At 53.4% G+C, this 23,170-nt stretch overlaps 1 protein-coding gene across 5 annotated transcripts in view; it reads right to left on the bottom strand.

Moving 5' to 3' along the window:
• The window catches only part of NEURL1 (neuralized E3 ubiquitin protein ligase 1), a 79,288-nt gene that overhangs the window by 2,609 nt on the left and 53,509 nt on the right, over positions 1 to 23,170 (bottom strand). For 4 of the 5 annotated variants that reach the window (XM_038578692.1, XM_038578693.1, XM_038578694.1 and 1 more), the window contains 4 exons: positions 17,499 to 17,740; positions 16,863 to 17,184; positions 4,066 to 4,767; positions 348 to 497 (listed from right to left, as the gene is read on the bottom strand). In XM_038578692.1, the coding sequence (XP_038434620.1) occupies positions 348 to 497; positions 4,066 to 4,767; positions 16,863 to 17,184; positions 17,499 to 17,740 (1,416 nt within the window). Of the gene's footprint in view, positions 1 to 347; positions 498 to 4,065; positions 4,768 to 5,281; positions 5,361 to 16,862; positions 17,185 to 17,498; positions 17,741 to 23,170 lie in introns of all 5 variants that reach the window. The other variant, XR_005380533.1, reaches the window with a different exon arrangement.

Below are 23,170 nucleotides of genomic sequence, written 5' to 3'. Positions count from 1 at the left end.
TGGGATCTGCTTGTTTACCTTGACAACCCACTTCCTGGGCACTAGGAGGCACCCGATGAGGGCCCCGGGCGGCAGCGAGAGGAGAAGCGCGATGGAGGAAGGGAGGCAGCCCACGCTCTTGTAAGGAAGGCCCCTCCTGAGCTATCCTCTGGGTTTCCCTGTCTGCTAAAAAGTGCTCGGGAGAAAGTTGCCCAGCTGCGGGGCAGGGTGGGATTCACCCCAGAAATTACCACCCAACAAGTGTTCACTGAGCCTATCCTATCTCCAGCTCCTCCAGGGCCCGCCTCTGACCCAGAGGCCACACGCCGGCCTCAGCCAGGGGTTCTCCGAGCGGTCGGCCTACTTACCGCCAGCAGAGCTTCCCAGGGGTCCGGAGCTGCACGTGCTGAGCAAGGGGTCGTCAGAGAGGCGGCTGCCCAGGGCGCTGGGCGAGGTTGGTGTGGAGGCAGGGGAGCAGGACAGTGAGGGGATGCCCCGCTCTGCCAGGATGGTGGAGCCTGCAGAAGGCAAGGGTGGGGGGACGCATGAGCCACTGAGAGGCCTACTGGGAGAAAGCTCAGGTCCCCACCCCTCCTGGAGGTTCCCAGGAGAGAAAGTGCTGACACAGCAACGACCACACAGCCCAGCCACTGGATGGGTTCAGGGCAGGATTCCATAAAGTGGCCCAGTGCCCGGCCCCAGCTCTGTTCCCACCTGCAAATTGGAGGCCCACTTCATGCTCTGTCGTTACTCCATCAGCAGGCTCCAGACAAGCCCCCCCGCCTAGAATCCCACCTCCACCCTCCCCGTGCATCCTCACCTTCAAGGTTTCCCGTGCTAGACAACAAAGTCCCCTCCTCCTGCCCAACAGCGCCCTTCCAGTCCCAGCCTGACCCTCCTATTCCAAACCCTGTGCTGGCTCCATCGCCACCCCACATAGCCCCCCACCTTCTCCTGTGCATTGGCACCTCTCAGATGCCCTTCAGCATCTCCTAAGCTCATTCTGTGCTACATTCTCTCCCTTCTTCCTTCCCTCCTTTCTCTCCTTCCACTCCTCTCCTCACCTTCCTTTCTTCCTTCCTCCCTGCTTGCTCCTCCCTTCAACAAGGTACCAGGTACCTACTAGGTACCATCCACTGTGTAAACATAACACTGAGAATGATACCGACAGAGCCCTTGCCCTCAAAGACCTAACTGTCCAGGGAGCCCCTTGGGGCTGTCCTCAAAGCTCCTCCTCTGGGGACCTTTGACCACCCCCACAAACCACATTACTTACTTAGCACTGACCAGCCACACACACCACATACATGGGACTAAACCACCACAGAGCTGGGGTATTATTTGTTCTTTGCCCAGGTAAACAGCCTTGTTTCCAGGTGAACTATGAGCCTCCTGAAAGCAGGAAATTATATTCACCTGTGACTTTCCCACAGGCTCTAACACATTGCCCTACACATAAATGCTCTGTGAGATCCTTTTCATCATTAGGTGTTCTAATTCATTTAATACTCACTGTTTCTAAGTATTCATTAGATATCCATGGGTTTTCTCTTAAGTGTTAATAGTTTTCAAGTTAATTTTATCATCTTCTTTCAGAAATTCATACCTTGTATTTCCTTTTCTTACCCTATTGCACTGGCTAGCATTTTCAGAACAATACTTTAAGGCATCCCTATGATACTCCTGACTTTAATGAGAACGTTTCTCACATTTCATCATTAAGTACAAAACTGGCAGTAGTTTTGGAGGATAGGAAATATCCTTCCATTCTTAGTTCACTTAGGCCTTTCATGAAGCCAACCACTCCTCTGTAAGGTAAATAATAACCCTTCACACACTGTCCCTGGCTTGTTTTTCCTTTGCAGTCCATCAGGATCGCCAAACACCAATTTGCTGACTGAGATGCCCAGCTCTTCTACAGCCCAACTGCCCTCTGGTTAGCATACATCGTTTAGCATATATCTAGATGATTATTCTTAAACACCCACCTTGGCCCACTTACCTCTCAGGACATTTAAGCCCTGATTTTTTTTTTTTTTAAGCTTCTCCTGTGTCTAGTAAGCCTCTTTGGGGAACAGAAGTCTCATTGGAAAGCTACTTATCTATTATTAGATGGTGCTGAGGTGGGAGAGTACCCTCCCCTTATGTAATTTCCTTCGTCTGAGGAGCAGTGTCTACCAGTGAGTGTAGCCAAGTATCTTTTTACCTCAGCCTGATTTTTTTCCGCACCCCAGTCTGATTTCTTTTTATTCCATCCTGAATTTTCACCCCAACTTCTTTCCTTCCTGATTTCTTTTCATTTCTTACTGATCCGTTTTCCTCAATCATAACTTCTTAGCACCTTGCCTCATTTCTTTTCATTCCTTTTCAAATTTATTTTTCACTGCATCTTCATTTGGTCTCTTTGCAGAATAAGAAGTCCCCACATATTTTATCTAATTTCACAAACTCTAACATGCTCACAATCACCAACAGCAATATGCATGCTTTCAGTTACTCATCACGTGTGCCTACACACAGACATACCAACCTTAGAGCGTAACACACGTTCACTCACATACATTGTCTACAAAGCCTCCTGGGGTGAGGTCTAGGATGGGGCTATGAACCCCAGAGATCTCCAAACTTGCCTGAGCAAACCTGCTTAAAAAAAAGAATTCAGGCACCTGGGTGGCTCAGTGGTTTAGCTTCTGCCTTTGGCTCAGGGTGTGATTCTGGGGTCCTGGGATCAAGTCCTGCTTCGCTTCTCCCTTGCCCATGTCTCTGCCTCTCTCTCTGCCTCTCATGAATCAATCAATAATTTTTTTTTTTTAATTCAGAGGGGGCCTGGGAGGTTCAGTCAGTTAAGTGTCCAACTCTTGATTTCAGCTCAGGTCGTAATCTGAGGGTTGTCAAATCAAGCCCCGTGTGTGGCTCCACGCTGAGCATGGAGAGCCTCCTTGGGATTCTCTCTCTCTCCCTCTCCCTCTGCCCCTCCCTGCTCTCTCATTCTCTCTTGAAATAAAATAAAATCTTACAAAAAAAAAAAAAAAGAATTCAGATCTTATCTGGATTTATCCAACATCTACAGAATCAAAATCTCTGCAGGTGGGATTCAAAACTCTGCACTTTAGTAGGCCTCGTTGTGAATGTAATGGAGCTAGCCCAGTCTAGCGCAGCGGTTGGAAAAGACCAGCTCTGGGGATCCCTGGGTGGTGCAGCGGTTTGGCGCCTGCCTTTGGCCCAGGGCGCGATCCTGGAGACCCGGGATCGAATCCCACGTCGGGCTCCCGGTGCATGGGGCCTGCTTCTCCCTCTGCCTGTGTCTCTGCCTCTCTCTCTCTCTCTCACTGTGTGCCTATCATAAAAAAAAAAAAAAAAAGAAGACCAGCTCTGGCAAAGTATGCATACTTGTGCACCCTGGGGAAACAGAGGCCCCTGGAGAGGCTTTGTGAAAAGAAGATTTCTGGCCACATTCGTTCAGAAAAAGCTGTACATCATAACCATAACGTCCTTGAAGATTCACGTTATGTATTAAAAGCTCTGAGAAGTTCTGCAGTGAAGCACCCCCCACACACACACACTTTTTGTCAACTCAGTACTTTCCAAACTTTTCAACCAAGGACCCTTTCCTCAAAGACACCTTATGCCGTAGGGCGCTCTGAGAAATATCCGCAAGTCCACATCCACCAGTCCATTCCATCCCAGGAAACAAAGGCCCAGAGCCCGGCAGCCCGGTTTCCCCAAGTCCCCCCCCCGCCCCCTCCTGAGGCTCGAGACCCAGGCACGGCGCCGCGCAAACAGCTGGCTGCGGACTGCGGACGTCCCCTACGGCTCTCTCATCTGGACACACAGCCGTCCTCAAGACGCAGAGGCTCTAATTTCCATCGTGCAGGAATGGAAACTGCGCCTCACAAAGTTAATTGCTGGTGGAAACCTTGTTTTTAAGCATCGTGCATGTGTCGGGGACACGGGTTAATCGTGTCCGAGAGTGAAACTCAGTGGTCCACACTCTTCGCCCCCCCCCCCCGCCCCCAAGGCCTGGCGGGGCAGCGGGGCGGCCTTGGTCTCCCGGGGTCCCCCCGGGGCGGCGCGGGGGGCACTCACCGAGGATGCGGATCTGCGTGAAGGCGCCGTGCAGGCCGAAGAGCATCCAGAGCGGCTGCGAGGCGTCCACGCACAGCTGCATGCCCGCCGCGGCGCCGTTGTGGCTCAGGTGCAGCTCGCCGTCGGCGTTGACCACCAAGCCCAGGATGTCGCCGCTGTGCAGCGGCCCGGGCACGCGGCACACGGCCCAGAACTCCTTGCGGTCCACCAGGGCCTCGGGGCTGAAGGGCAGGTCGGCGGGCCGCAGCGTGCCGGGGTCGCACGTGGTGACGCCGAACGAGAGCGCGCCGGGCCGCGCGGCGCCCGAGCGCGTGACCTTGACGAAGATGGTCTCGGCCACGCGCACGGCCCGGCTGGTGAAGACGAGCGCGCGCTCGTCGCGCCCGTGCTCCAGGCGCGCCACCGTCTGCTCGTCGAGGATGCGCACGTGCGCCCCGGCGCGCAGCGCGTGGAAGCGCAGGTCGCCGTCGAGCTGCGCGGGCAGCGCGCGGCTGTGCTGCGAGTTGAGCGAGTTCTGCGGGATGGGGCAGCCGGCGGCCGGCGCGGCGTCGTCGTCGTCGCCGTCGCCGTCGGCGCCCGGCACGTTGAGGTCGCACAGGCTCACGGAGAGGCGCGGCTCGTCGGCGTCGCGGCGCAGGGACGGCCGCCGCAGGGCGGTGAAGGAGCGCGGCCGCAGGCAGTCCGGGAGCGCCAGCTCGCTGTCTGCGCCGGGAGCGGGAGACACGGGGCGCGGTCACGCGGGGCCCGGCCGGGCGAGCGCCGCGCCCCGCCCCCCCCCCCCGCCGGTCGCCGCGGGGAACAGGCCCGGGAGGCCGCGGGGAACAGGCCCGGGAGGCCGCGGGGAGCGGCGACGCAGGCCTCCAACTAGTTGCTGAAGCTGAGCATCAAGGCCGCAAGGAGGGGCACCAAAATGAAAGAGCCTCCCTTCTCAATGGCACGCTTATAAGTCTTATTTTTTTTTTTTTAAGTTATCGATTTAACTCCTGGGCCCTCCCTTTCGGTCCCCAACAGCTACAACAGCGCTGAGCACTTGAGAGGACAAGCAGTGAGTGACCGGCTGAATGCACCGCGGACACCCACCCCCACCCCCACCAAGGTCAGAGGGAACCCTCTTCCCCAGAACAGCTCTTTGCATAAGTCTGTCTCCTCCCAACAAGTACCTCTTCTCCAGTTATCATTGCCGCAGGGCACTGAGGCTGCGAGAACTTAAACTTACGAATTTATCCAGCATTTCCTTTTGAAGGTGACTTCACTGGAAATCAACCCCTCTCCCTTTTTAATCATTACGAGACACACTGTGTTTTGTAGGAAAGACAGTCCAGCCAAAAAAAAAAAAGAAAACATAATCACCCCTCAGCCCACCAATCCGGAGAAAAATACTCTTAATACTTGGGTATACCTTCCAGCTTTTTTCTTTTTTTTCCCTCAATATATTCTTCAGTTACTTTTTAAGATTTTTTAAATTTTTTGATTTTATTTATAAAAATGAATTTTTTAGATGTATTTAGTCGTGAGAGACACAGAGAGGGGCAGAGACATAGGCAGAGGGAGAGGTAGGCTCCCTGCAGGGGGAGTGGAACTGGATCCCAGGACCCCGGGATCATGACCTGAGTCCAAGGCAGACACTCAACCACTGAGCCACCCGGGTGTCCCTTCAGTTACTTTTTCTAATACAAAAACTGAATCATGCTATATATAACCTTTTAACCTCTTATGGGTAACAAATCCCTTTGAAAATGTAGTGACTTTGACGTGTGTCCTCAGAAAAACACACATTCTTCCTAAATTCTGTGGATAACTTCAGGGCATCTGTGAATCACATAAAGCCTTCTGTGGGGATGGACTCCAGGCTAAGAACCCTGCTATACAACTTTCCTTTTCAAAACTAGCTTTTCTACTTACTACGTCCTGAACACCTTTCCATGTCAATAACCGTGTTTCCAACACATCTTTTTAATGGCTGTGTTATGTCCTACTTTATGGAGGCCTAGCATTTATAATAAACGTCATCATGCATAATGAATTACCCCTGCATTTCATCCTTAAAACATCCCATGGAAGTGTTCCCATTATGGCGATAAAGCTCAGAGATGTGATGTGACAGCCACCAAGCGGCAGATCCGAGACTGAAGCTAGGTCTGTCCAACTCCCGACACCGCATTCTTGGCTTTCAAAGCCCTCCTTATTTTTTGATCCCCATCTGTGGGGGTCAGAATCCCCAAATTTGGCTAGTTAGTCCCACGCACTGTAGACCGCATCATGGGCCAATCCCTCCCCGGGAGCCTTTTCTCCGAGCCTCCCCAAGGGAGAATCTGTGCTTTCTCTCCAGGACCTGGGTAAGGATGGCTGGGGTGCTCAGCGTGGAAGCGAAGCTTGGAAGACTGGACTGGTAGGGGCAGCTGAAGCAGAATCAGCTCCAGCTGAATTTAGAGACAATCTCTAAAGCCTCCTTGTTTTTGTTCTCCCCCTGCCCCTTCCTGGAAAAGTGTTGTTTGGGCCCGGGAAGGGAGAGCATGCTGGGCCCTTCCCCCAAGCCCCCTGCCTCTCTGAGGAAGCCTCTTGGGGCCTAGCTGGTTGGGATTTCCCAGCATCGTGCTTGGCAAGAAGGAGGGAGCCAACTGGAAAATGCGATTATTCCAGGGAATTGACTCTGTGACAGCGATGGTGCAGAGAGGCTGGGGGCTGCAGAGAGGCAGAGGCAAAGAGGTCCAAACAGGAGGGGGAGGCCTGAGAGAGTGGTGGGGACCTGGGACAGGCGGTGGGCTGACCTGGGCCCCCAGGAACAGCCCCTGCTCCTCCTCCCTTGGGGCTAGCAGGCACTGGCCGGAGAGGACTCCAGGGTTGGAGACAGAGAGGAAGGGACAGGGACAGCAGGGTGACTAGAAAACAAAAGGCTCAGAGATACCCAGCCAGAGCTTACAGAAAGAAGACTGTCACAGGGCTCGTGCACACATGCACTCCCACACTCCTCTCCCTACCTCACCCCACACACACTCAGGACAATCAGCCCCAGGGCCCATGAAGCTGGGCAGACTGGCAGCACAGATTTCTGAATGTGGCTGGACATGCGCTCCCCTGAACTCTGCCCCTTCAGGAGTCCTTCTGTTCTTGAATATGCCCGCTTCTGGGCCTCCCAGGCAGCCCGTGCCACTGTTGAGCCACTCTAAGAAAGTGTTTCCTTCTCTCAGACTAAAATCTACCTCCTTGTATCCGAGGATATCTTGGGTAGATTTACTTGACTTCTCTCAGCTTCAGTGTCCTTCTGTGCCAATGCTGGCCCCATAAGGAAAGCAGCTCCCCTCAGGATACACTCAGACCCACCACACACCTTCCCACCTCTTAGACAATGAACAGAACCGACTCAGTACTCCAGATGCTTCCTGCCCAGCTCAAGGCACAGTGGGGTCATTACCTCCTTGATATTTACACTATACTTCTAGAGTTTTTTTTAAAGATTTTATTTATTTAGTGCAGCCCGGGTGGCTCAGCAGTTTAGCGCCACCTTGAGCCCAGGCCTGATCCTGGAGACCCGGAATTGAGTCCCACGTCAGGGTCCCTGCAGGGAGCCTGCTTCTCCCTCTGCCTGTGTCTTTGCCTCCCTCTCTGTGTCTCTCATGAATAATAAAATCTTTTTTTAAAAAATCTGTATTCTAATACTTCCCTCAGAAGGGATGTTGTGAAGTTAAAATGCAGTAAGCTACACAGGGCATCTAGAAAAGTAGCACATAATAATCACTAGGTTAAAGGAGCCACTGTTATTGTTTACATGCCCCATGGCTCAGAAGTGCATGGGCACTGGGGTGATAACAGGCCTGGGTTTAAACGTCCAATCCAGCACCTGAATGGTGGCCAGTAGCTAAACTTACCTCCCAGCCTCAGGCCACTCAGCTAGAGAATGAGGGTAATAATGCCTGTGTTGTGATGATGTTGTGGGGATTGGAGGCAGAGTGGGGAGCCTCTGGGACCCCTGGATAACTTCAGGTACTAGTGCTTACTCAGGTTGTCTGTCAACCAAAGTTCGGTCCCTCTATACCAGGCAATGAACTTTCTCAACCTACAGCAGCAGGACTTTACATCAGTCATGAATATATCACTAAGGACCAGGAAGAAGAAGCTATACAGTGGAGATGAGAGGAGAAAGAAGAGAAGGAAGGAGAAACAGTAGGGGGTGGTAAGCAAGGGAGAAGGGGCAGGAAAGTGATCCCTTTGGCCTTGCTTGAGATTTTGGAGGAGTTAGGAGAAAAGGTACAGGAGAGCCTGGGAAACAGCTAAAAATGGCATCCCTGGGGCCAGTGCCCAGCCCAAGTCTGTCTTCTGCCCCAGCTAGGCAGCCCCTCAGGGTCAAGAGCAGCTGCAGGCCGCCAGCAAGCTCCAAAATAACCATCCCTCAGTGTGCCCAGCTGTGCAGGGCCCTGAAATAGATGACACTCGAGACGGAGTAGCTGCTCAGACCTCCCTTTGCAGAAGGGCCAGTGAAGGTCAGAGCTGACTGGGCCAACATCCGGTGGAAAGCCAGGAAAGGGTCCAGGCCCCCAAAGCCACGGGGAGAGTACCCGGGGACCGACGCCAGCCCAGACTTACAAGGTAGGGAAAGGGCAAAGGGCAACCAGTAACTCCAAGCAGCACGGTGGCCCCTTTGAAGCAACAAGTTATGTAACCCATGCCTGGGATACACGGCTGCCAACTTTGGAGGTGTTTATGTGGCAGCCCCGAGGGAGGAGCAGCTCAAGGCCACAGGAGAAGCTGCTCAGCTGCTCCCCTCTCAGTGTCCCCTCTTTCAGGAAGGAATCTGTCAGTCTTCAGCTCCTGCCTAATCCAGTGCCTGGCAGCGGCCCTATGGATACTTTAGGCCAGGGCAGAAATAAGCAGGCCCCACAAGGGCAGCGAGGCCAAGCTGGCACTGCCATCCCCCACGTGCTGACCCACTGTGTGCCCAGGCCGAGGCAGCGGTTAAAGAGAGGAGAAGCCAGTACCTGGGCCCCTGGGCTGTGGGAGGATCAAAGCTTTAAGGCAAGAAAATATTTGAATATAATTTCCTTACAAAATTCTTAGTGTCTCCAGAGGAAATCCATCTATCCCTGCCAAGTTCTCACCCAGCCTTGCCTAGAATGCTCCCGGGGACAAGAAGCTTGCCACATCCCAAGGCTATCTGATGTCTCTGAACACCCATAACTGTTGGGAAAGCTCTCCTTGCATGGATCCATAGTTGTCCCACACTGGCTCCCTGGCGCCCCCTCTGAGCCTTCTCTTCTTTAGGATAAATATCCCTTTTAGGATAACGCTCTCCCATAGAGCCTGAGGTCCCCTTCCTGTTTCACAGTGAACCAGAGACAGCATTTTGGAAGAAACAAGATTTGACCTGGGCCCTGAAGGACAAGAGAGTCTGGACCAACAGAACTGAGAGGCACTCAGTGGGAAAACCATACTAGCAAACGCCAGAGAATAATCTGAGCAGGGCCAGTGGGGAGAGAGGAAGGGAGAGGAGAGGAGGGGAAGGGCCAGGCCAGGGCCCTGGGGCCAGCTCTGGCCAGGGACCCAGCGGGCCCTCCCCCATGTTGCCAGCCAGTGCCGGACAACCAAGGCAGGGCCTGGGCACTGGTGCAGGGACCGTCGGGGGGCAGGCAAGGGGCTCCTTTGAAGCGGGGCCTGCCATCAGCCCAAGAGTCTTGTTTGTTTAGATTCTCACATCCGGAGCACTGGATAATCTTTAACCACGGGTCGGCCTGCAGCAGCAGGCCGGCTGGCGGGTATCTGCTGGCCCCCGTTTAGAAGGCGCTGCCAGCCCATTTACTGTCTCCATAAACATCCTCCTGCTGGGCAGCGTCTGGCATGGGGCAGGGGAAGGAGCCCAGAGGGGCGAGTACACGGCGTGCACAGGGAAGGGGTCTCTCCACCCATCCTGGGCAGCGTCCCGAAACCCACACCCGCCTCCACCCTCTCCATATGAACTCTACCACAGGGAAGCTAGGAGAAACAAATACTTTTTGAGGCTCATGGAGAGAAGGGTAGAATATCCCAGAAACATTTGGAGTCACAAACTCTAAGATTTATGGAATCTTCAAGACAGAGGATCTTAGACATAGAGATTCTCAGACTCATCTGGTCTAATGGTTCTCAAACTTTTTTTTTTTTTTTTTTTTTTTTTGAGCAGTGAAATCTGTCCAATAAAACCAAAAGCTCTGGTTGAAGTGTAAGAGGAGGCCACAGAGGCCTGCCAACTCAGCCCCCTCAGAGATGGTTCTGGAACCCCAGTGTTCCAAGGAACCCAGCTGGAGAACCATAGATCTTATTCCAAGACACAATTTAGATAGCATGGTTTGCATTTCACCCAGATGCAGGGACTTGATTTTAAGGCTTCCTCTTCTAAGGACAGGACTGGCTTGGGAGTTGTCTATTTGGTGGTCTTTTTAAATGAAGCATTCCTTTTTAACCTAAAAGCAATAGCCCTTGCCATTTGTGTAAACACTTTTAGACATCCATGAGCCTCACAGACCCTCTGAGAAATAAATGGCACGTGTGTAATGATGTCCAAATAACAGATGGGGTGGCTGGGGCACAGAGGAGCTGGGAGGCTGGCTCGGAGCTAGTGAGTGGCCATGGCAAGTCTTGATTCAGTCAGGTCTCCTGCTTCTGAAATGAGGGCTTTGTCCCTAGTACTGACTGCAAGGTCCCAGCTCCTCTGCTATACATGCACCACCCTAGGCGCCCCAGGTCTCTCCAAGCTCCTCAAAACCGTATCTTGAGCCAAAGAGATTACTAGTTGGAAAATCTGAAACTGCCATTTCTGGATATTAGAAATAGTTTAATATTGCCAGTTATCTTTGGTTGCACTTTTCATATATTCATTCTGGTAAAAACAAAAAACAAAAAACAGAGGGCACTGTGAAGAGAACTAGATGAAGCCCTCAAAAGCCTTCAGGGAACTGTGAGGCAGGTAAGACCACCCTCACCACTGAGTCAGGATGCTGGGCACCCCCCACTTCCCCATCCAGCCAACACTGAGGGGACTCTGGCCAACCATCTCTGCAGCTGATCCCTGACGTCCTGAGCTCTCGTGAGGTCTACCCTGGAAGACACAGGAGGGCCAACTCCCCACCCCTGGGAGGCACCCAGACTCCACAGGGGGACCAGGTGGACTCATATTTAGAGACGCTAGGAAGTAACATAGCCCACGCTCCTGGGCCCATGGCCCAGTTCTCCCAAGCTGTGTGACCTTGGGCAAGTTATCAGACCTCTCTGAGCCTCTTTTTCCTTACCTGCAATATGGGTGCAATAACAACTTTCCTTATAATATTTACAAAGGATTTATGCTGTTTTCCTAAAGAGCAGGACAATACATGATGCAGAATTACTGGAGCCACTTAGGCTTCCACGTGCCTCAGGTGGTGGAAGGGTCACAAGAACAGGGGAGGTCAAGGAAGGCTCTCTGGTGGAGGGGAGGTCTTGGTGCTAAGCCCCAACAATGATTAGCAGAATTTGGGGTGAGCAGAAAGAAGTGCCAGAAGAGTCTCTGAGGCAGGAGGAACAACAAAATTTTGTTTCAGTCAAGAAGAAATGAAAACTTCAGAAAGGAAGAAATGGCCATCAGCATCCTCAGCTCTCTCCTCCATCCCCAGCGCTTTGCTCAGCCTCCTTAAACTAATATTTGCCTCTCAGCCCCTGGCAGCCACAGCCAAAGGTAAATATTGGTTTAGCCTGCGAAGCGGAAGTCCCAGATGGCAGCATGGTCCTCTGCTGGCCAACATGGTTCACACTCTGTGCCGCCAAGCCAAGGCACATCCTGAACAGGAGACCTAACCCAGGACCTTAGCTCCAGGGAGGCCCAGGCTTAGCTGGGCTTAGCTCCATGCAGGGAAGCCAGGCTGGCCCACCAGCCCAGAGACCAGCCCAGAAGCAGCAGCAGCCTGCCCCTCCGAAAGCTACCCTCCCCTGAGAGTCTCTGTACAACTCTCTCTTCAGTAAGCAGGTCTCTTACCAGGACTTGCAAACCCGTGCCTAGGTTGGGATGAAGCCGAACGCCATGAGGCCTCGGGAGCACACCCTCAGTGGCCCCCTAGTGCCCTTCTGAGCTCAGCCACTACCATTTTGATGTGGTGATGTTTTCTCATGCTGACCTTATGCCCAGATCAGCCTGGGCGATAGGAATTCCAGGCCCAGCCTGGCCTCTGACTAGGTGGGAGAATTTGGGCAAGGCCCTTCTTCCCTCTCTGGGCCCCATTTTCTCCTTTTGAAAGACCTGACAGCACAGAAGCTGCCAGAAACTTTCTGCTTTTGTGGCTCTCTCCCCACTGGGAGGCATGCACTGTGCCCCTACCTGTGCACACACTCTTCTCCTGAATTCACCTACTACCTCTTCACTGCGCTCCCCACCCTGAAGGTTCTGCTCCCTAACTGCGAATTTCCCACACCTGTGCCTATGTAGAACCCTCCCATCTGGCCTAATTGTTCCTCCCCAACCAGTCCATTCGTTTTTACCTTGTCTGGTTCCTGACTTGAAACTCAACTCATCTCCTACGGGAAGTCCTGGAATTCTCCCCAACTGTACCACCCCCAACACACGGTTTTATGCGTCAGCCACATTTCATTGCCGAATTGGGTTTAGGTCACCTCTGAGCAGTTATATGGTGTGTCCCCCAAAGTAAACAGCCTTCAAGGAGAAGGGGCTGGGTTTTCAATTCTTGTGTTGTCCACTCCCTCCCACCCCACACACACACCCTGCAGAGGACCCAGGCTGTGGTGGGCACACGGAGCTATCAGAGCACCCTGTAAGTGAAGTCTTGGCTCCAGCTTTCTGCCAGGACCCACAGCTGCTCTTCCCGAACCAACATTTCTGAGAGGAGCAGGGAGACCTTGAAAAACTGGGATACGAGCTTATCTCTCCAAGTATTAATCACCCCATAAAACTTGTGTTTATTTGGTTGCTGGCAGATCCTTCTTCCTTGTAGGAAGCTGTTATTCTTGGAAATACCAGCCCGGGCTTGGGCCAGGGCACCCCGAGGCAAGTAGTGATCTCCTGCACTCCAGTATATCGGGAGCCTTGAAGGCATGAAGCTGACCTGCAGGGTTCACGGCGGCGTGGGCCCAGGTTATGTCAGGGCAGTGGGGGCTGGGATGGAGCACCCGCCTGGGGCTGTCACTCAGGGGAAGCCCCCTGCACTCTGTCAGGAGAGACAGCCAATCGGTCCATGGCCTGACTTGCGTATCTGCCAGGTGCCAAGTACCCCTGGATATCTCTGATCCGAGGAGCAGATATAGGCCAGGTAGGGTTTGGAAGATTTCGGCCACAGGTCCCAGAGACAGGCAGGAAAGGAGGGGGCATGCCCTGCAGGAAGTCACTCAAGATGAGACACCAGTTTGGGAGGCAGTCACCTCAGGAAAGACAAGCTGGTCCTCAGAGCTGCCAAGGCAGAGAGAGACTTCTCAGGGGAAGGGGAAACTCAAAGATGGCTGAGGAGGGAGGGCAGGAAAGCCAGAGGCACTGGAGGGATCCAGCCATGGGCGGCGGGGTGAGGGACGTGGGGTAGGCAGAGGACAGTGAAGGAGACTGACCCTGGGACCATACAGGGCAGCAGGTGGATCCCAGGGGGGAGACCACCGAATGAGGGTGTAGAGCAGTGCTCAGGAAGATATCTTGGATGGATCTCTTTTGTGTTACACAAAAAAAGAAATCAATTTAGGAAGAACAAAACAAAGAGATATGTTAATCTGCTAACTGAATTCAGGGGCCATCATCAGTCTTTGAAAAGGCCCAGGGATTATGGTGATTTACAACTCCGGACAAGAATCTGCTGGGACCTTACATGAGGTACAGAGAGGAGGCTGCTGGGAGATCCAGATGCAACTGAAAAGCCCATTTATAGTGCAAGAGGGGTAACAGGGCCAGGCCCAGTGAGGCCACCCGGGCTTTGCCCCAGGGTGGGGCCCTTCAGATCACTCTCCAGGCCACTTCCTAGGCCCTTGTGGTTCGGAAGCCCCACCTCACCTGGCATGACCCTTCCTCACCCCCTCCCCATACCCTTCTGGAACTTGTAGGTCCAGCCTAAGCCCTCTTCTCCAGGAACCGTTTCTGGACTCCATCCTCCCTCACTGACCTTGGCCACCTCTGACTTACTGCCTCCCTCCATACCTAAACCTGCTAGAAGTTTACTGGGGAAGGTACTGCGTTTGGCATCAGAACACCCAATTCAAATCCCAGCCCTGCACGTCCCGACATGGGCAAGCCAAGCCTTCCGTGGGTCTCAATTTTCTCCCTGACGAATGGGGATGAAAAGCACTCTGTGCAGGGCCAGCTGCTGAGGTTAAATGAGATAGCTGGAAGGAGACCATCTCAGCAGATGGAAAGGATCCTATGACCACAGCACTAAACAATGTACTGTCTTCCCTTGGGTTATGCCCTGATTGTGTCTGGAGCGCCTGCTTGTCTCCCTCGCTTCCCAGTGAGGCTGGGCTGTCTGTGAGCGAGGATGGGCCTACCTCACTTCCCACCACCCTCCTTTATCTAACAAGTTACCCGCTCTTCCCACTCCCCTCCCCTACCAACCCCCTAAATAATCCTGTGTCCTCCACACACCAGACACAGGGTTCCACTCTGGAGAGAAAGCCAGCGGGGTCAGACATGGATTTACCCTCAAAGCCCTCCCCATCTTGTGCAAGACCTATGGATGGGCCAAAGCTGAGGCAATGCCTCAGTGAGAGATGTATAGGCACCATGTGGTGGGGGACACAAGAAACAGAGAAGAGAACTCAGCTTTTAAAGGCTTCAGGGAGGAGGTGGCTTTTGAGCTGGGCCTTAATGCCGGAGTGGGATTTTTGATCTTTAGGAATAGGTACTCTTTGCTAGGAAAGAGGAAAGCAAGAATGCTGCCCCTACTTCCTTTACCCTCCTCCCAACAACAAGACTAGAAGTTGTTTAAGAGCTGAGATACTTCTGTCTCTCGCCACATGGCCCAGTCCTGAGCTAAGTCACAGCATTCACAATCTCCTTACAGATGAGAAGACTGAAGCTAAGACAGAAGTGTCCAGGCTGGAGCACAAACAGGCTTTGGAATTCTAGTGTCTCAAAGTATGAGGCCCTGCGGACATTCAGAGCAGCCAGGAAGTGTTCACTTGAACCTTGGGTGGGTGGGGAAGACTGATGATCGCTGAATACCTACTATGTGTAAGCTGCTTCATGTCACTCAGCTCCCTAAGCCTTCAAAAGAACCCTGAGCACAGTTATTATTATCACCTACTTCTATTTTACAGTTAAGGAAACCAAGGTCCCACGGCTAGTACAGGGTAAGGCCAGGATCCCAGCTGGCTGGGTCTGACTCTGTGGCCCAGGGCAGAAGCACTGCCCTTTCTGCCTCTAGCAAGTAAGAGGCCCTGGAGAAGCCCCCATTTCACCAGGGGAAAGGAAGGCAGATTCTTCTCAGGCAGCCTGGGCTTCCTTCTTCACCTACTGACTTGGGAGAGCCTAGTCTCAGGCTCTTAACTTGTCCATGTAAATACAGCAACACTTTTATTGAGTCGAAAAACAGAAAGTTCCCAAACTATCAATTAATAAAAATAGCCTCCTGATGTTTGGAACTCATCAGAAAGGCTTCTGACAATTACTCATTTGTTTTTGCTTTCCCTGTCTTTTTTACTCAAATAAAGGTGTTTTGAAAAGAGCTTCACTGTTTCTTGGCTCAATCCAGAAAGGAAAGAAAGAAAGAAAAAAAAGTTTTTCAATTGCCTCCATGGCATTTTTCTCTGCAGGGAGATGGGGGCCAGGTATGGGAGATGGAAAGAGCAAGCACTGGCTGAGCATTGGCTGTGCTGGGCACCTTACTTACAGCCTCTTTAATTTCCCTTCCTGTTACCCCCAACCCATTTCATAGATGGGAAAGCTGAGGCTTATGCAGGCTCTGCCTAGAGACACAGCCACTTTGCCCGTGAGCTGATTTATACCCAGAGTTCACGTATGTGCGTGCACGCACACTTGCCAGCACGTGCACAAGTGAGCAAGGTGAGAGTGATCCTGAACTGGGAGTCACATGACCTGGATTCTAGTTCCAACCCAGCCACCAACTCAGTGTGTGACTCTAGGTAGCCTGAGACTCTCCGAGGCCCCTTCCACCCCTTCCAGCCCTGGCCCTTTAGGGTCCACGTGTGTCAGGAAGCCCGGCCCATTACCACCCTAGGCTGCCTCCTTGCCTCTCGCTCCCCTGAAGCTGCCCCCCTCACATTGGGCACCAGGAGCAGCCAGAAAAGTCTTAGCCACCCTAGTGCCTTCTGCTGCGCCCCCTCACCCCTTTCACCTACACCCCTACAGGAAGCACTAGGGTGGGGTTGGGCCTCCCAGGGAGGCTGCAGAGCCCAGGGGCCAGGGGCTGACCTGGGACTGCGTGCTGGCTTCCCCCACTCACCTGCTGCACCTCCTGGGGCCAATGACTTAACCTCCTGGAGCTTGATGTCTGGCCTCCACAGGGCCCACTAAGAGAGTGGTTGCTGGGAGAACAGCAATAATAAAGTGCCTGGCCCGTGGGAAGTGCTCACCAAGCTATGATTCCGATGATTAATATTCATTACTTCCTGGAGCTGGGGGGTCTTTAGCGGCTGCTGTCGATGCGGACGCCTGTGCACTGCTCAGAGGCACAACCTCAAAGGCAGAAAGACCCCCAGGCGCCCCCGGCCCAGCTGCGGGCCTGAAGGATGGGTGGCTTCACGGGGCCACGGAGGTCCCCTGTGCTGTCCCCGTGCCCACTGGGCCCTGGGGGAGGGGTCCCCATGCCGCATCAGACCCCAGCTCGCAGGCGCAGGGCGCGGGCACTCACCGAGCAGCTGGACGCCCCGCGTGAGGCCGTAGACGTCCACCAGGGCCCAGAGCGGGTCGGCCGTGCGGACGCCGTTGAAGAACAGCATGGCCGCCGAGTCGTTGATGCGATAGAACACGCGGCCCTTCTTGTCCACCCAGAAAGCGATGATGTTGCCCTCGTTGGCAAACTCCTCGGGCAGCGCCTTGGCCCAGAAGCCGCTCTGCGACACCAGGTCGGGGCAGGCGTACTTGGGCAGCGAGTCAGGGTGGATGCGGGACGGGTCCTTGCTCGTGAAGCCCAGGCGCAGCGCCCCGCTCCAGCAGCACTGCTTCTTGGTGATCTGGTGAAGAAGATGGCCTCAGACGGCACCCCTGCCCCGCAGCCCTGCCCGGCCGGCCGAGGGACCCGGCGCCTCCCAGCGGGCCTCCTCCCGAGCCTGCCCACTGTCCGGGGACAGCCTGCGGCCCCTGTGGCCACAGCCCCCCCCCCCCCCCCCCCCCGTCCCTTCTCTGTCACACACGGAAGGCTGAGGCAGGAGCAGGAAGGGGGAAGAGCACGAGGAGGGATGCTGGCGAGAGAAGGGCAGGTGCGGCCGCCCCAAGGGAAGGCCGCCGAGCGGGATGGGGCGGAGGAGAGCCAGGAGGGAGGCCCCACCTTCAGCCTGACTTGCTCGTAGATGAGGACCGGGCGGTTACTGAAGGTGATGGCGTTGCAGAAGCTGGCCTGCCTCTTGACGGCCTTGTGGCTGAGGTCCATGAGGATCTGGGAGCCCTTGGTGTGCGGGTGGAAGAGCAGTGGCGTGGCCGGGAGCCCCCCGCCAGGCAGCACCGGAGGGCAGTGCTTCTGCTTGTGGTGGCATCGGTGAGAGGTGACAGGGAAGGGGCCCCCGATGGAGTCTGCAAAGGAACAAGCCGCAATGTCGAGAGTGTGGGAGAAACCCCTGGCGCGGCAGAGGGCTGGGCACGGTGGAAGTTGCCCACTGCCCCAGGATGTCTGCCACCATTGCGACTCACCCACTCACTGGCACCTTTTGCCACCACCCTCCTGCTACCACCGTCAATCGCTATTCCCCACTTTACCATCTACCTCCACGTATCAGCCGTCACCATTGGCCCTGGCCCTGTACCCATCACCTCCCACCACCACCGACTAGCTACTGCTACTGACAAGTATTTCCCACCATCGACCTTCCACTGCCCACCTTGGTGATAAATCAGCATTTACTACCAACACGCACCACCATGCCCTGCCACTCATTACCACCATCGTTTATTTTAGTCAGCAAATATTCATTATGTATCAACTGAATACCAAGCCTTGTCTTAGGCAGTGGACGTACTGGCATGAAACATACATGGATCCTTTCTCAAGAAGACACAAGTCCAGGAAAGGAAATGGGACATACACAGGAATCACAATAAAAATGGCAGTGATTAGTGCCAAGAGGACAGAGGGGCAGGTCACTTCTCAGGAAGACCTCCTGGAGGAGGGGAGAAGGAAGAGGGAGCATAGCAGCTGGGCTGACAAGGCTGAGCTGCAGTGAACATGTGACCTTGGAGCTTGCCTTTGGAGACCAGGGGGTGGGGGAGGCAGCCTCTGCAGCAGCAGCCCCAGGACCGTGCCCATCACTTCCCTCCTTCCAGGCCACCCCTGCCACCCCAGGCCACCTTCCTGCTTTATGCCACCCGTGCCCACAACATATTCTTGCACACAGGTGGGCCTCTGCACCCAGGCTCCCTAGAGGAACTCGGATCTGCCTCAAGAACCTCCATCCAGGGGATCCCTGGGTGGCTTAGTGGTTTAGCGCCTGCCTTCGGCTCAGGGCATGATCCTAGAGTCTCGAGATCGAGTCCCACATCAGGCTCCCAGCATGGAGCCTGCTTCTCCCTCTGCCTGTGTCTCCGCCTCTCTCTCTCTCTCTGTGTGTCTTTCATGAATAAATAAATAAAATCTTAAAAAAAAAAAAAAAAAGAACCGCTATCCAGGGAGGCACACTGCTTTCTTCTGCAGACAGCTCTACATACCCCAGAATGGGATAGAGTACAGGACAGGGCATGGCCAGGGGAAGGCATGTTACAAGCACGTGAGGTTGGTGTCCATGAGACAGGGCAGAGGGAGGAAAAAACATAGGACGAGGTGTCAGGTGGCTTGTGTCTGTCACTAACTGGCTGTGACCTTAGGGAAGTCACTTCCCTCCTCAACCACAAGGGGTGACTGGAGCTCTAAGACATGTTTCAATAGCACTGATACGTTGGGGACAAGGAAGGGGAGATGTTCATTTCTTCCCCAAGATCTGTGTCCTGTCCACCAGGAAAGGCAGCCCCTGCCCACGTTATCAACTTGAGGAAAGAGAGACATGGAGGATGGGGAAGACGGCGTTGGGGAAGGAGGAAATCATAGACCAAGACAGAGGCCTTCTGGGATGCTTCAAAGTTTGGTTCCTCCAAGGCAGTGATTTAATAACGCAGAATGCTCAGTCAGCATCAGACCTGTCAGAGGTCTTCCACTCCCTAAAGAGGAGGAGAGTGTTCCAGGGAGGAGAGGATGACAGGAAGGGAAGGGTGATGAGAAAGGAATGTCATGAGCTAGGAAGACCCAGACTTTGGTACAGGCCATGTTTGCATTGTTTTGCATCACTTTGCATCTTTGCTTCCTTCTTCCCAAAGGGCCTCCCAGATGCCAGTGTCACGGTCCAACGCCAGCTGGACATCCTGTGTGTGGGAGGTGGGGTTGGAACAAGGAGGAGCTCCATTGGCTCTCACTAAGGAGAAAAGACTGGAATCACAGAAGAGGATTGAAGGCCTTTCAAGCCACCAGGCAATGAAGGCTGGAATTGCTCAGGAGAGACCCAGTTGGAAGAGGCTGAGTGGTCCCTGGATTGTGCACAGAAGGGAGGTCATTTGAGGGAATGGGATGCGTGGGGTGATGCACAAAGCGTGGCCACAGCTAACCTATAGACACCGTGCCTGGGAGAGGTGTCCTATGGGATCAGGCCAGCCTCAGGTACAGCTTGACTAGCTTCTGGGTAAATGGATTAGAGACTAGGATTAGAGACACTCCACTGGGGCCTGTGAGCCCCGGGGGTGCTGTTGGTGCTGGGTAAATGGATTAGTGGTAGGGCTATACGATGGAATAGTACTCATCACTAAACAAGCAATGAACCCCTGATATGAGTGGTGACATGGATGAATTTCAAAATAATCACACTGAGTAAAATAAGCCAGTTTTTAAAAAATAAGCAAACACAATCCCTGGAGTAACTGTAGGGCCTCTGTTCCTTTCACCTACTACCCAGCCCCCCACCGCCTACACCCTGTCCCAAATCAGGAAATGCACACTAAGGACTAGTGATAACAAGTAGACCGGAGGTCACCTGGGGATGGGGGGGGGAGGGGGAGGATGGCTGAGGGGCACAAGGTAATGTTTGGGATGATGGATATGTTCACCATCTGGATGTGGTGATGACTTCATGGGTGTATACATATGTAAAAACTCATCCAGTTGTGCACTCTAAACATATGTGGTTGAGGGTATGTCAATAGACCCCAATAAAGCAGTTTTTTAAACCTGCTGAGCCCAGCAGCAGATTACAGCCTCTCTCATGGGACTATCTCCTGGCCTCCACTTGGAATCCATGACCCAAATGCAAAGACCACAGCTTCTTAAAATGCTTCCTCTCCATCCCACCCATCCTGGTGGTCCTAGGGTCTTGCATAAAGACCCAGAAAACACCAGCTCTGGGCAAATATAATGGAGACGCCCCAAGGCCAGAGACCCAGGCCCTGGGAGGATCATTCCCCCGGGCCCTCCTTTCTATGGACAGGGTTTTGGGTAGGCAAGGGTAGCACAGGCCCAGCCACCCTGGCTGACAGCAAAAGAGGTGGAGAAGGAAGGTTAGGGAAACCCTGGATCCTGGGGACACAATGTGTACCCAGACACGTGGCCTCCAAAAGGCACATTCATGAGCACACACCTACCACCATGAGCACAAGGTGATCCAGGCCCCAGGCCCTATAGGACAGAGACTTATCCCTTCCCCATATCCCTTGGGCTGGAAATCATGCATTTCACATGTACTGCGCTCACATACATATTCATGTCCCCTGGGATATATGCAACAGCTCACGTTAGACACATGCCCAGCACACATGGGCCATCCACATCTGATCATAATGGCAGCCATTCATCATATGCTGCTGCATGCCAGGCTCTGAACAGGGAGTTCAGTACACTAACCGGTTTCATGCTCACAGCAAACTTCAATAGGTAGGGAGGGACATCACGAACCCATATTAAAGATGAAGAATCTGAGCCTCAGAGAGATTGAGTGGCTTGTCCAAGGTCTCATGGCTGGCACAGAGAGGTTCTAGCAGTCAAATGCAGGTGGTCCAGCGGCAAGGCCAGTATCATTAAGACCATAAGGCATTAATAGCCAAGAAGGCATAGGTTTGGTGTGCTGGATACACTCTTTTAAATGCACATTAAAATATACTCGCAACTGGTAAAATATGGGAAGAAAAGCTCACCTGTGGACCATGCAAAACCATTTCAAGTAGCACACTAGGCAATACCTGGCATTCTACTACGCTGCTTTCATGACACACACGCGTATGCCACTAAAACACAGAAACACAAACCATGTTTCCTACATTGCCTTCATTCATGGCTGGATGTAAAAGGTAGTATGTGCACACAATGAATCTCACTCCATGATGACAATGAATGCGCTATCGTGTAACCAGGAGGAACCTCAAAACCACACTGAGTGAAAGAAGCCAGCCTCAAAGGCTACCTACGCTCTGATTCCATTTGTAGGACATTCTGGAACAGGCAAAATGATAGAGCTTGAAAGATCTGTGGGTACTGGAGTTTGGGGAAGAGGAAGACACGACACAAAGGCAGTTTTTAGGGTGATGGAAATGTTCTATATCTTAACTGTGGCAGTGCTCACACAAGCTTACACATTTGTCAAAACTCCCCAAACTATACACTTAAAAAGGATAAGTTTCATTGTCTACAAATAGTACCTCAAAAGCACAACAACAACTAACAAATCAGGTCTCCGCTGAGAAGGAAGAAAGGGAGGCTGGAATCTCTGACCACCACAGCCATCAACCCACGGCAGGCAGTGCCTAGGAAGTGGACCATTTAACAGGAGACCCCAAAGTCTGGTTGGGCCTGCCCCTCTTAGCCTCACACCTCTGAAGTGGGTCCCCTCACTGAGGGGAGCATTTTGGCAGCTACAACGCCCCTTCACTGACTCCTGGACCTACAAAATCCCATGCCTGACTCCTCCTGCCCACAGTGTGGTTCCCAAGGCTGTCCCTGGGCCATCCTCGGGCCTTCTATCTGCCATCAGCTCTGAGTAATCAATGCCCACCGAGCCACCTCTGTGGAGATGATGTGAGAATCTTCTCTGGCCTGCTGGATATCTCTAAGTGACCATGGACCACTTGGCAGGCCCCAGCTGAACTCCTGACCCTGCCCAACAGCACCCCCAGGGCTCACAGGCCCCAGTGGAGTCTTTGAAGCACCCCACATCCAACCGGCCAATCCCACCTCAGAAATAAACATCCCTGGGCTCTGTCACTCCCATCCTCCCTGCTCTCAGCCTCATCACTTCTCTTGGAACAAGGGCCAGGGCCACCACTTATAGCCACAAAGGCCTTCCCTGCATGCCTCCAGGGGGTGCCATTCACACAGACTATAAGAGAAATGGTGCCCTCGGAGGTATCCAACATGGTGGTCCTCACCAGTGTGTTTGCCACCTCCCCACCCCTGCTGTCCTTGCCCACCATCTCCATCCTCCACCTCACCTGGCATTATGGCCTGAGGGGAGGAAGAAGAGAATGCAGAATGAGAATTAACCTGAGCACAGCTCTGATTTCAAGGGCCAGAGGGGCAGCTGGGGAAAAGGCTTCTTCCCTACACCATCCCAAAAGGCTCCCTCCCTGCACTTCAACAGACACTATGACCCCTAAGGTCTCCATTCTATAGATGAGTTATGATTCAAACTGGTTAGCCAACTTGCTTGAGCTCACACAGCAATTAAGTGGCAGAGCTGGGACTTGAACCCTGATCTTCCGATGCTGCTTGGAGGGGTCCTTTACCCTACTCAGCATCTAATACTAGAGCCCATTTTCCCCCACAAGTACATGACGACAGGCTGCATGAAGGAAGCTCTGGTTGGTCCCAGCTTGGGGAGCAGTCACAGTGAAGGGCCTCAAGATGCTGGAATACTACTCGCCCGGCGTCCAGTGGTCCTGGGTGAAGCCCCAGTCTCATCATCTAGCTCCCAGCAGAGCTCTCAGGGAGGCCCCCTTTAG

Source organism: Canis lupus, chromosome 28 (assembly GCF_011100685.1).
Source record: "Canis lupus familiaris isolate Mischka breed German Shepherd chromosome 28, alternate assembly UU_Cfam_GSD_1.0, whole genome shotgun sequence".
NCBI lineage: Eukaryota > Metazoa > Chordata > Mammalia > Carnivora > Canidae > Canis > Canis lupus.
The sequence above is the reverse complement of the archived record's forward strand: the minus strand, read 5'-3'. Positions and strand labels throughout refer to the sequence as shown.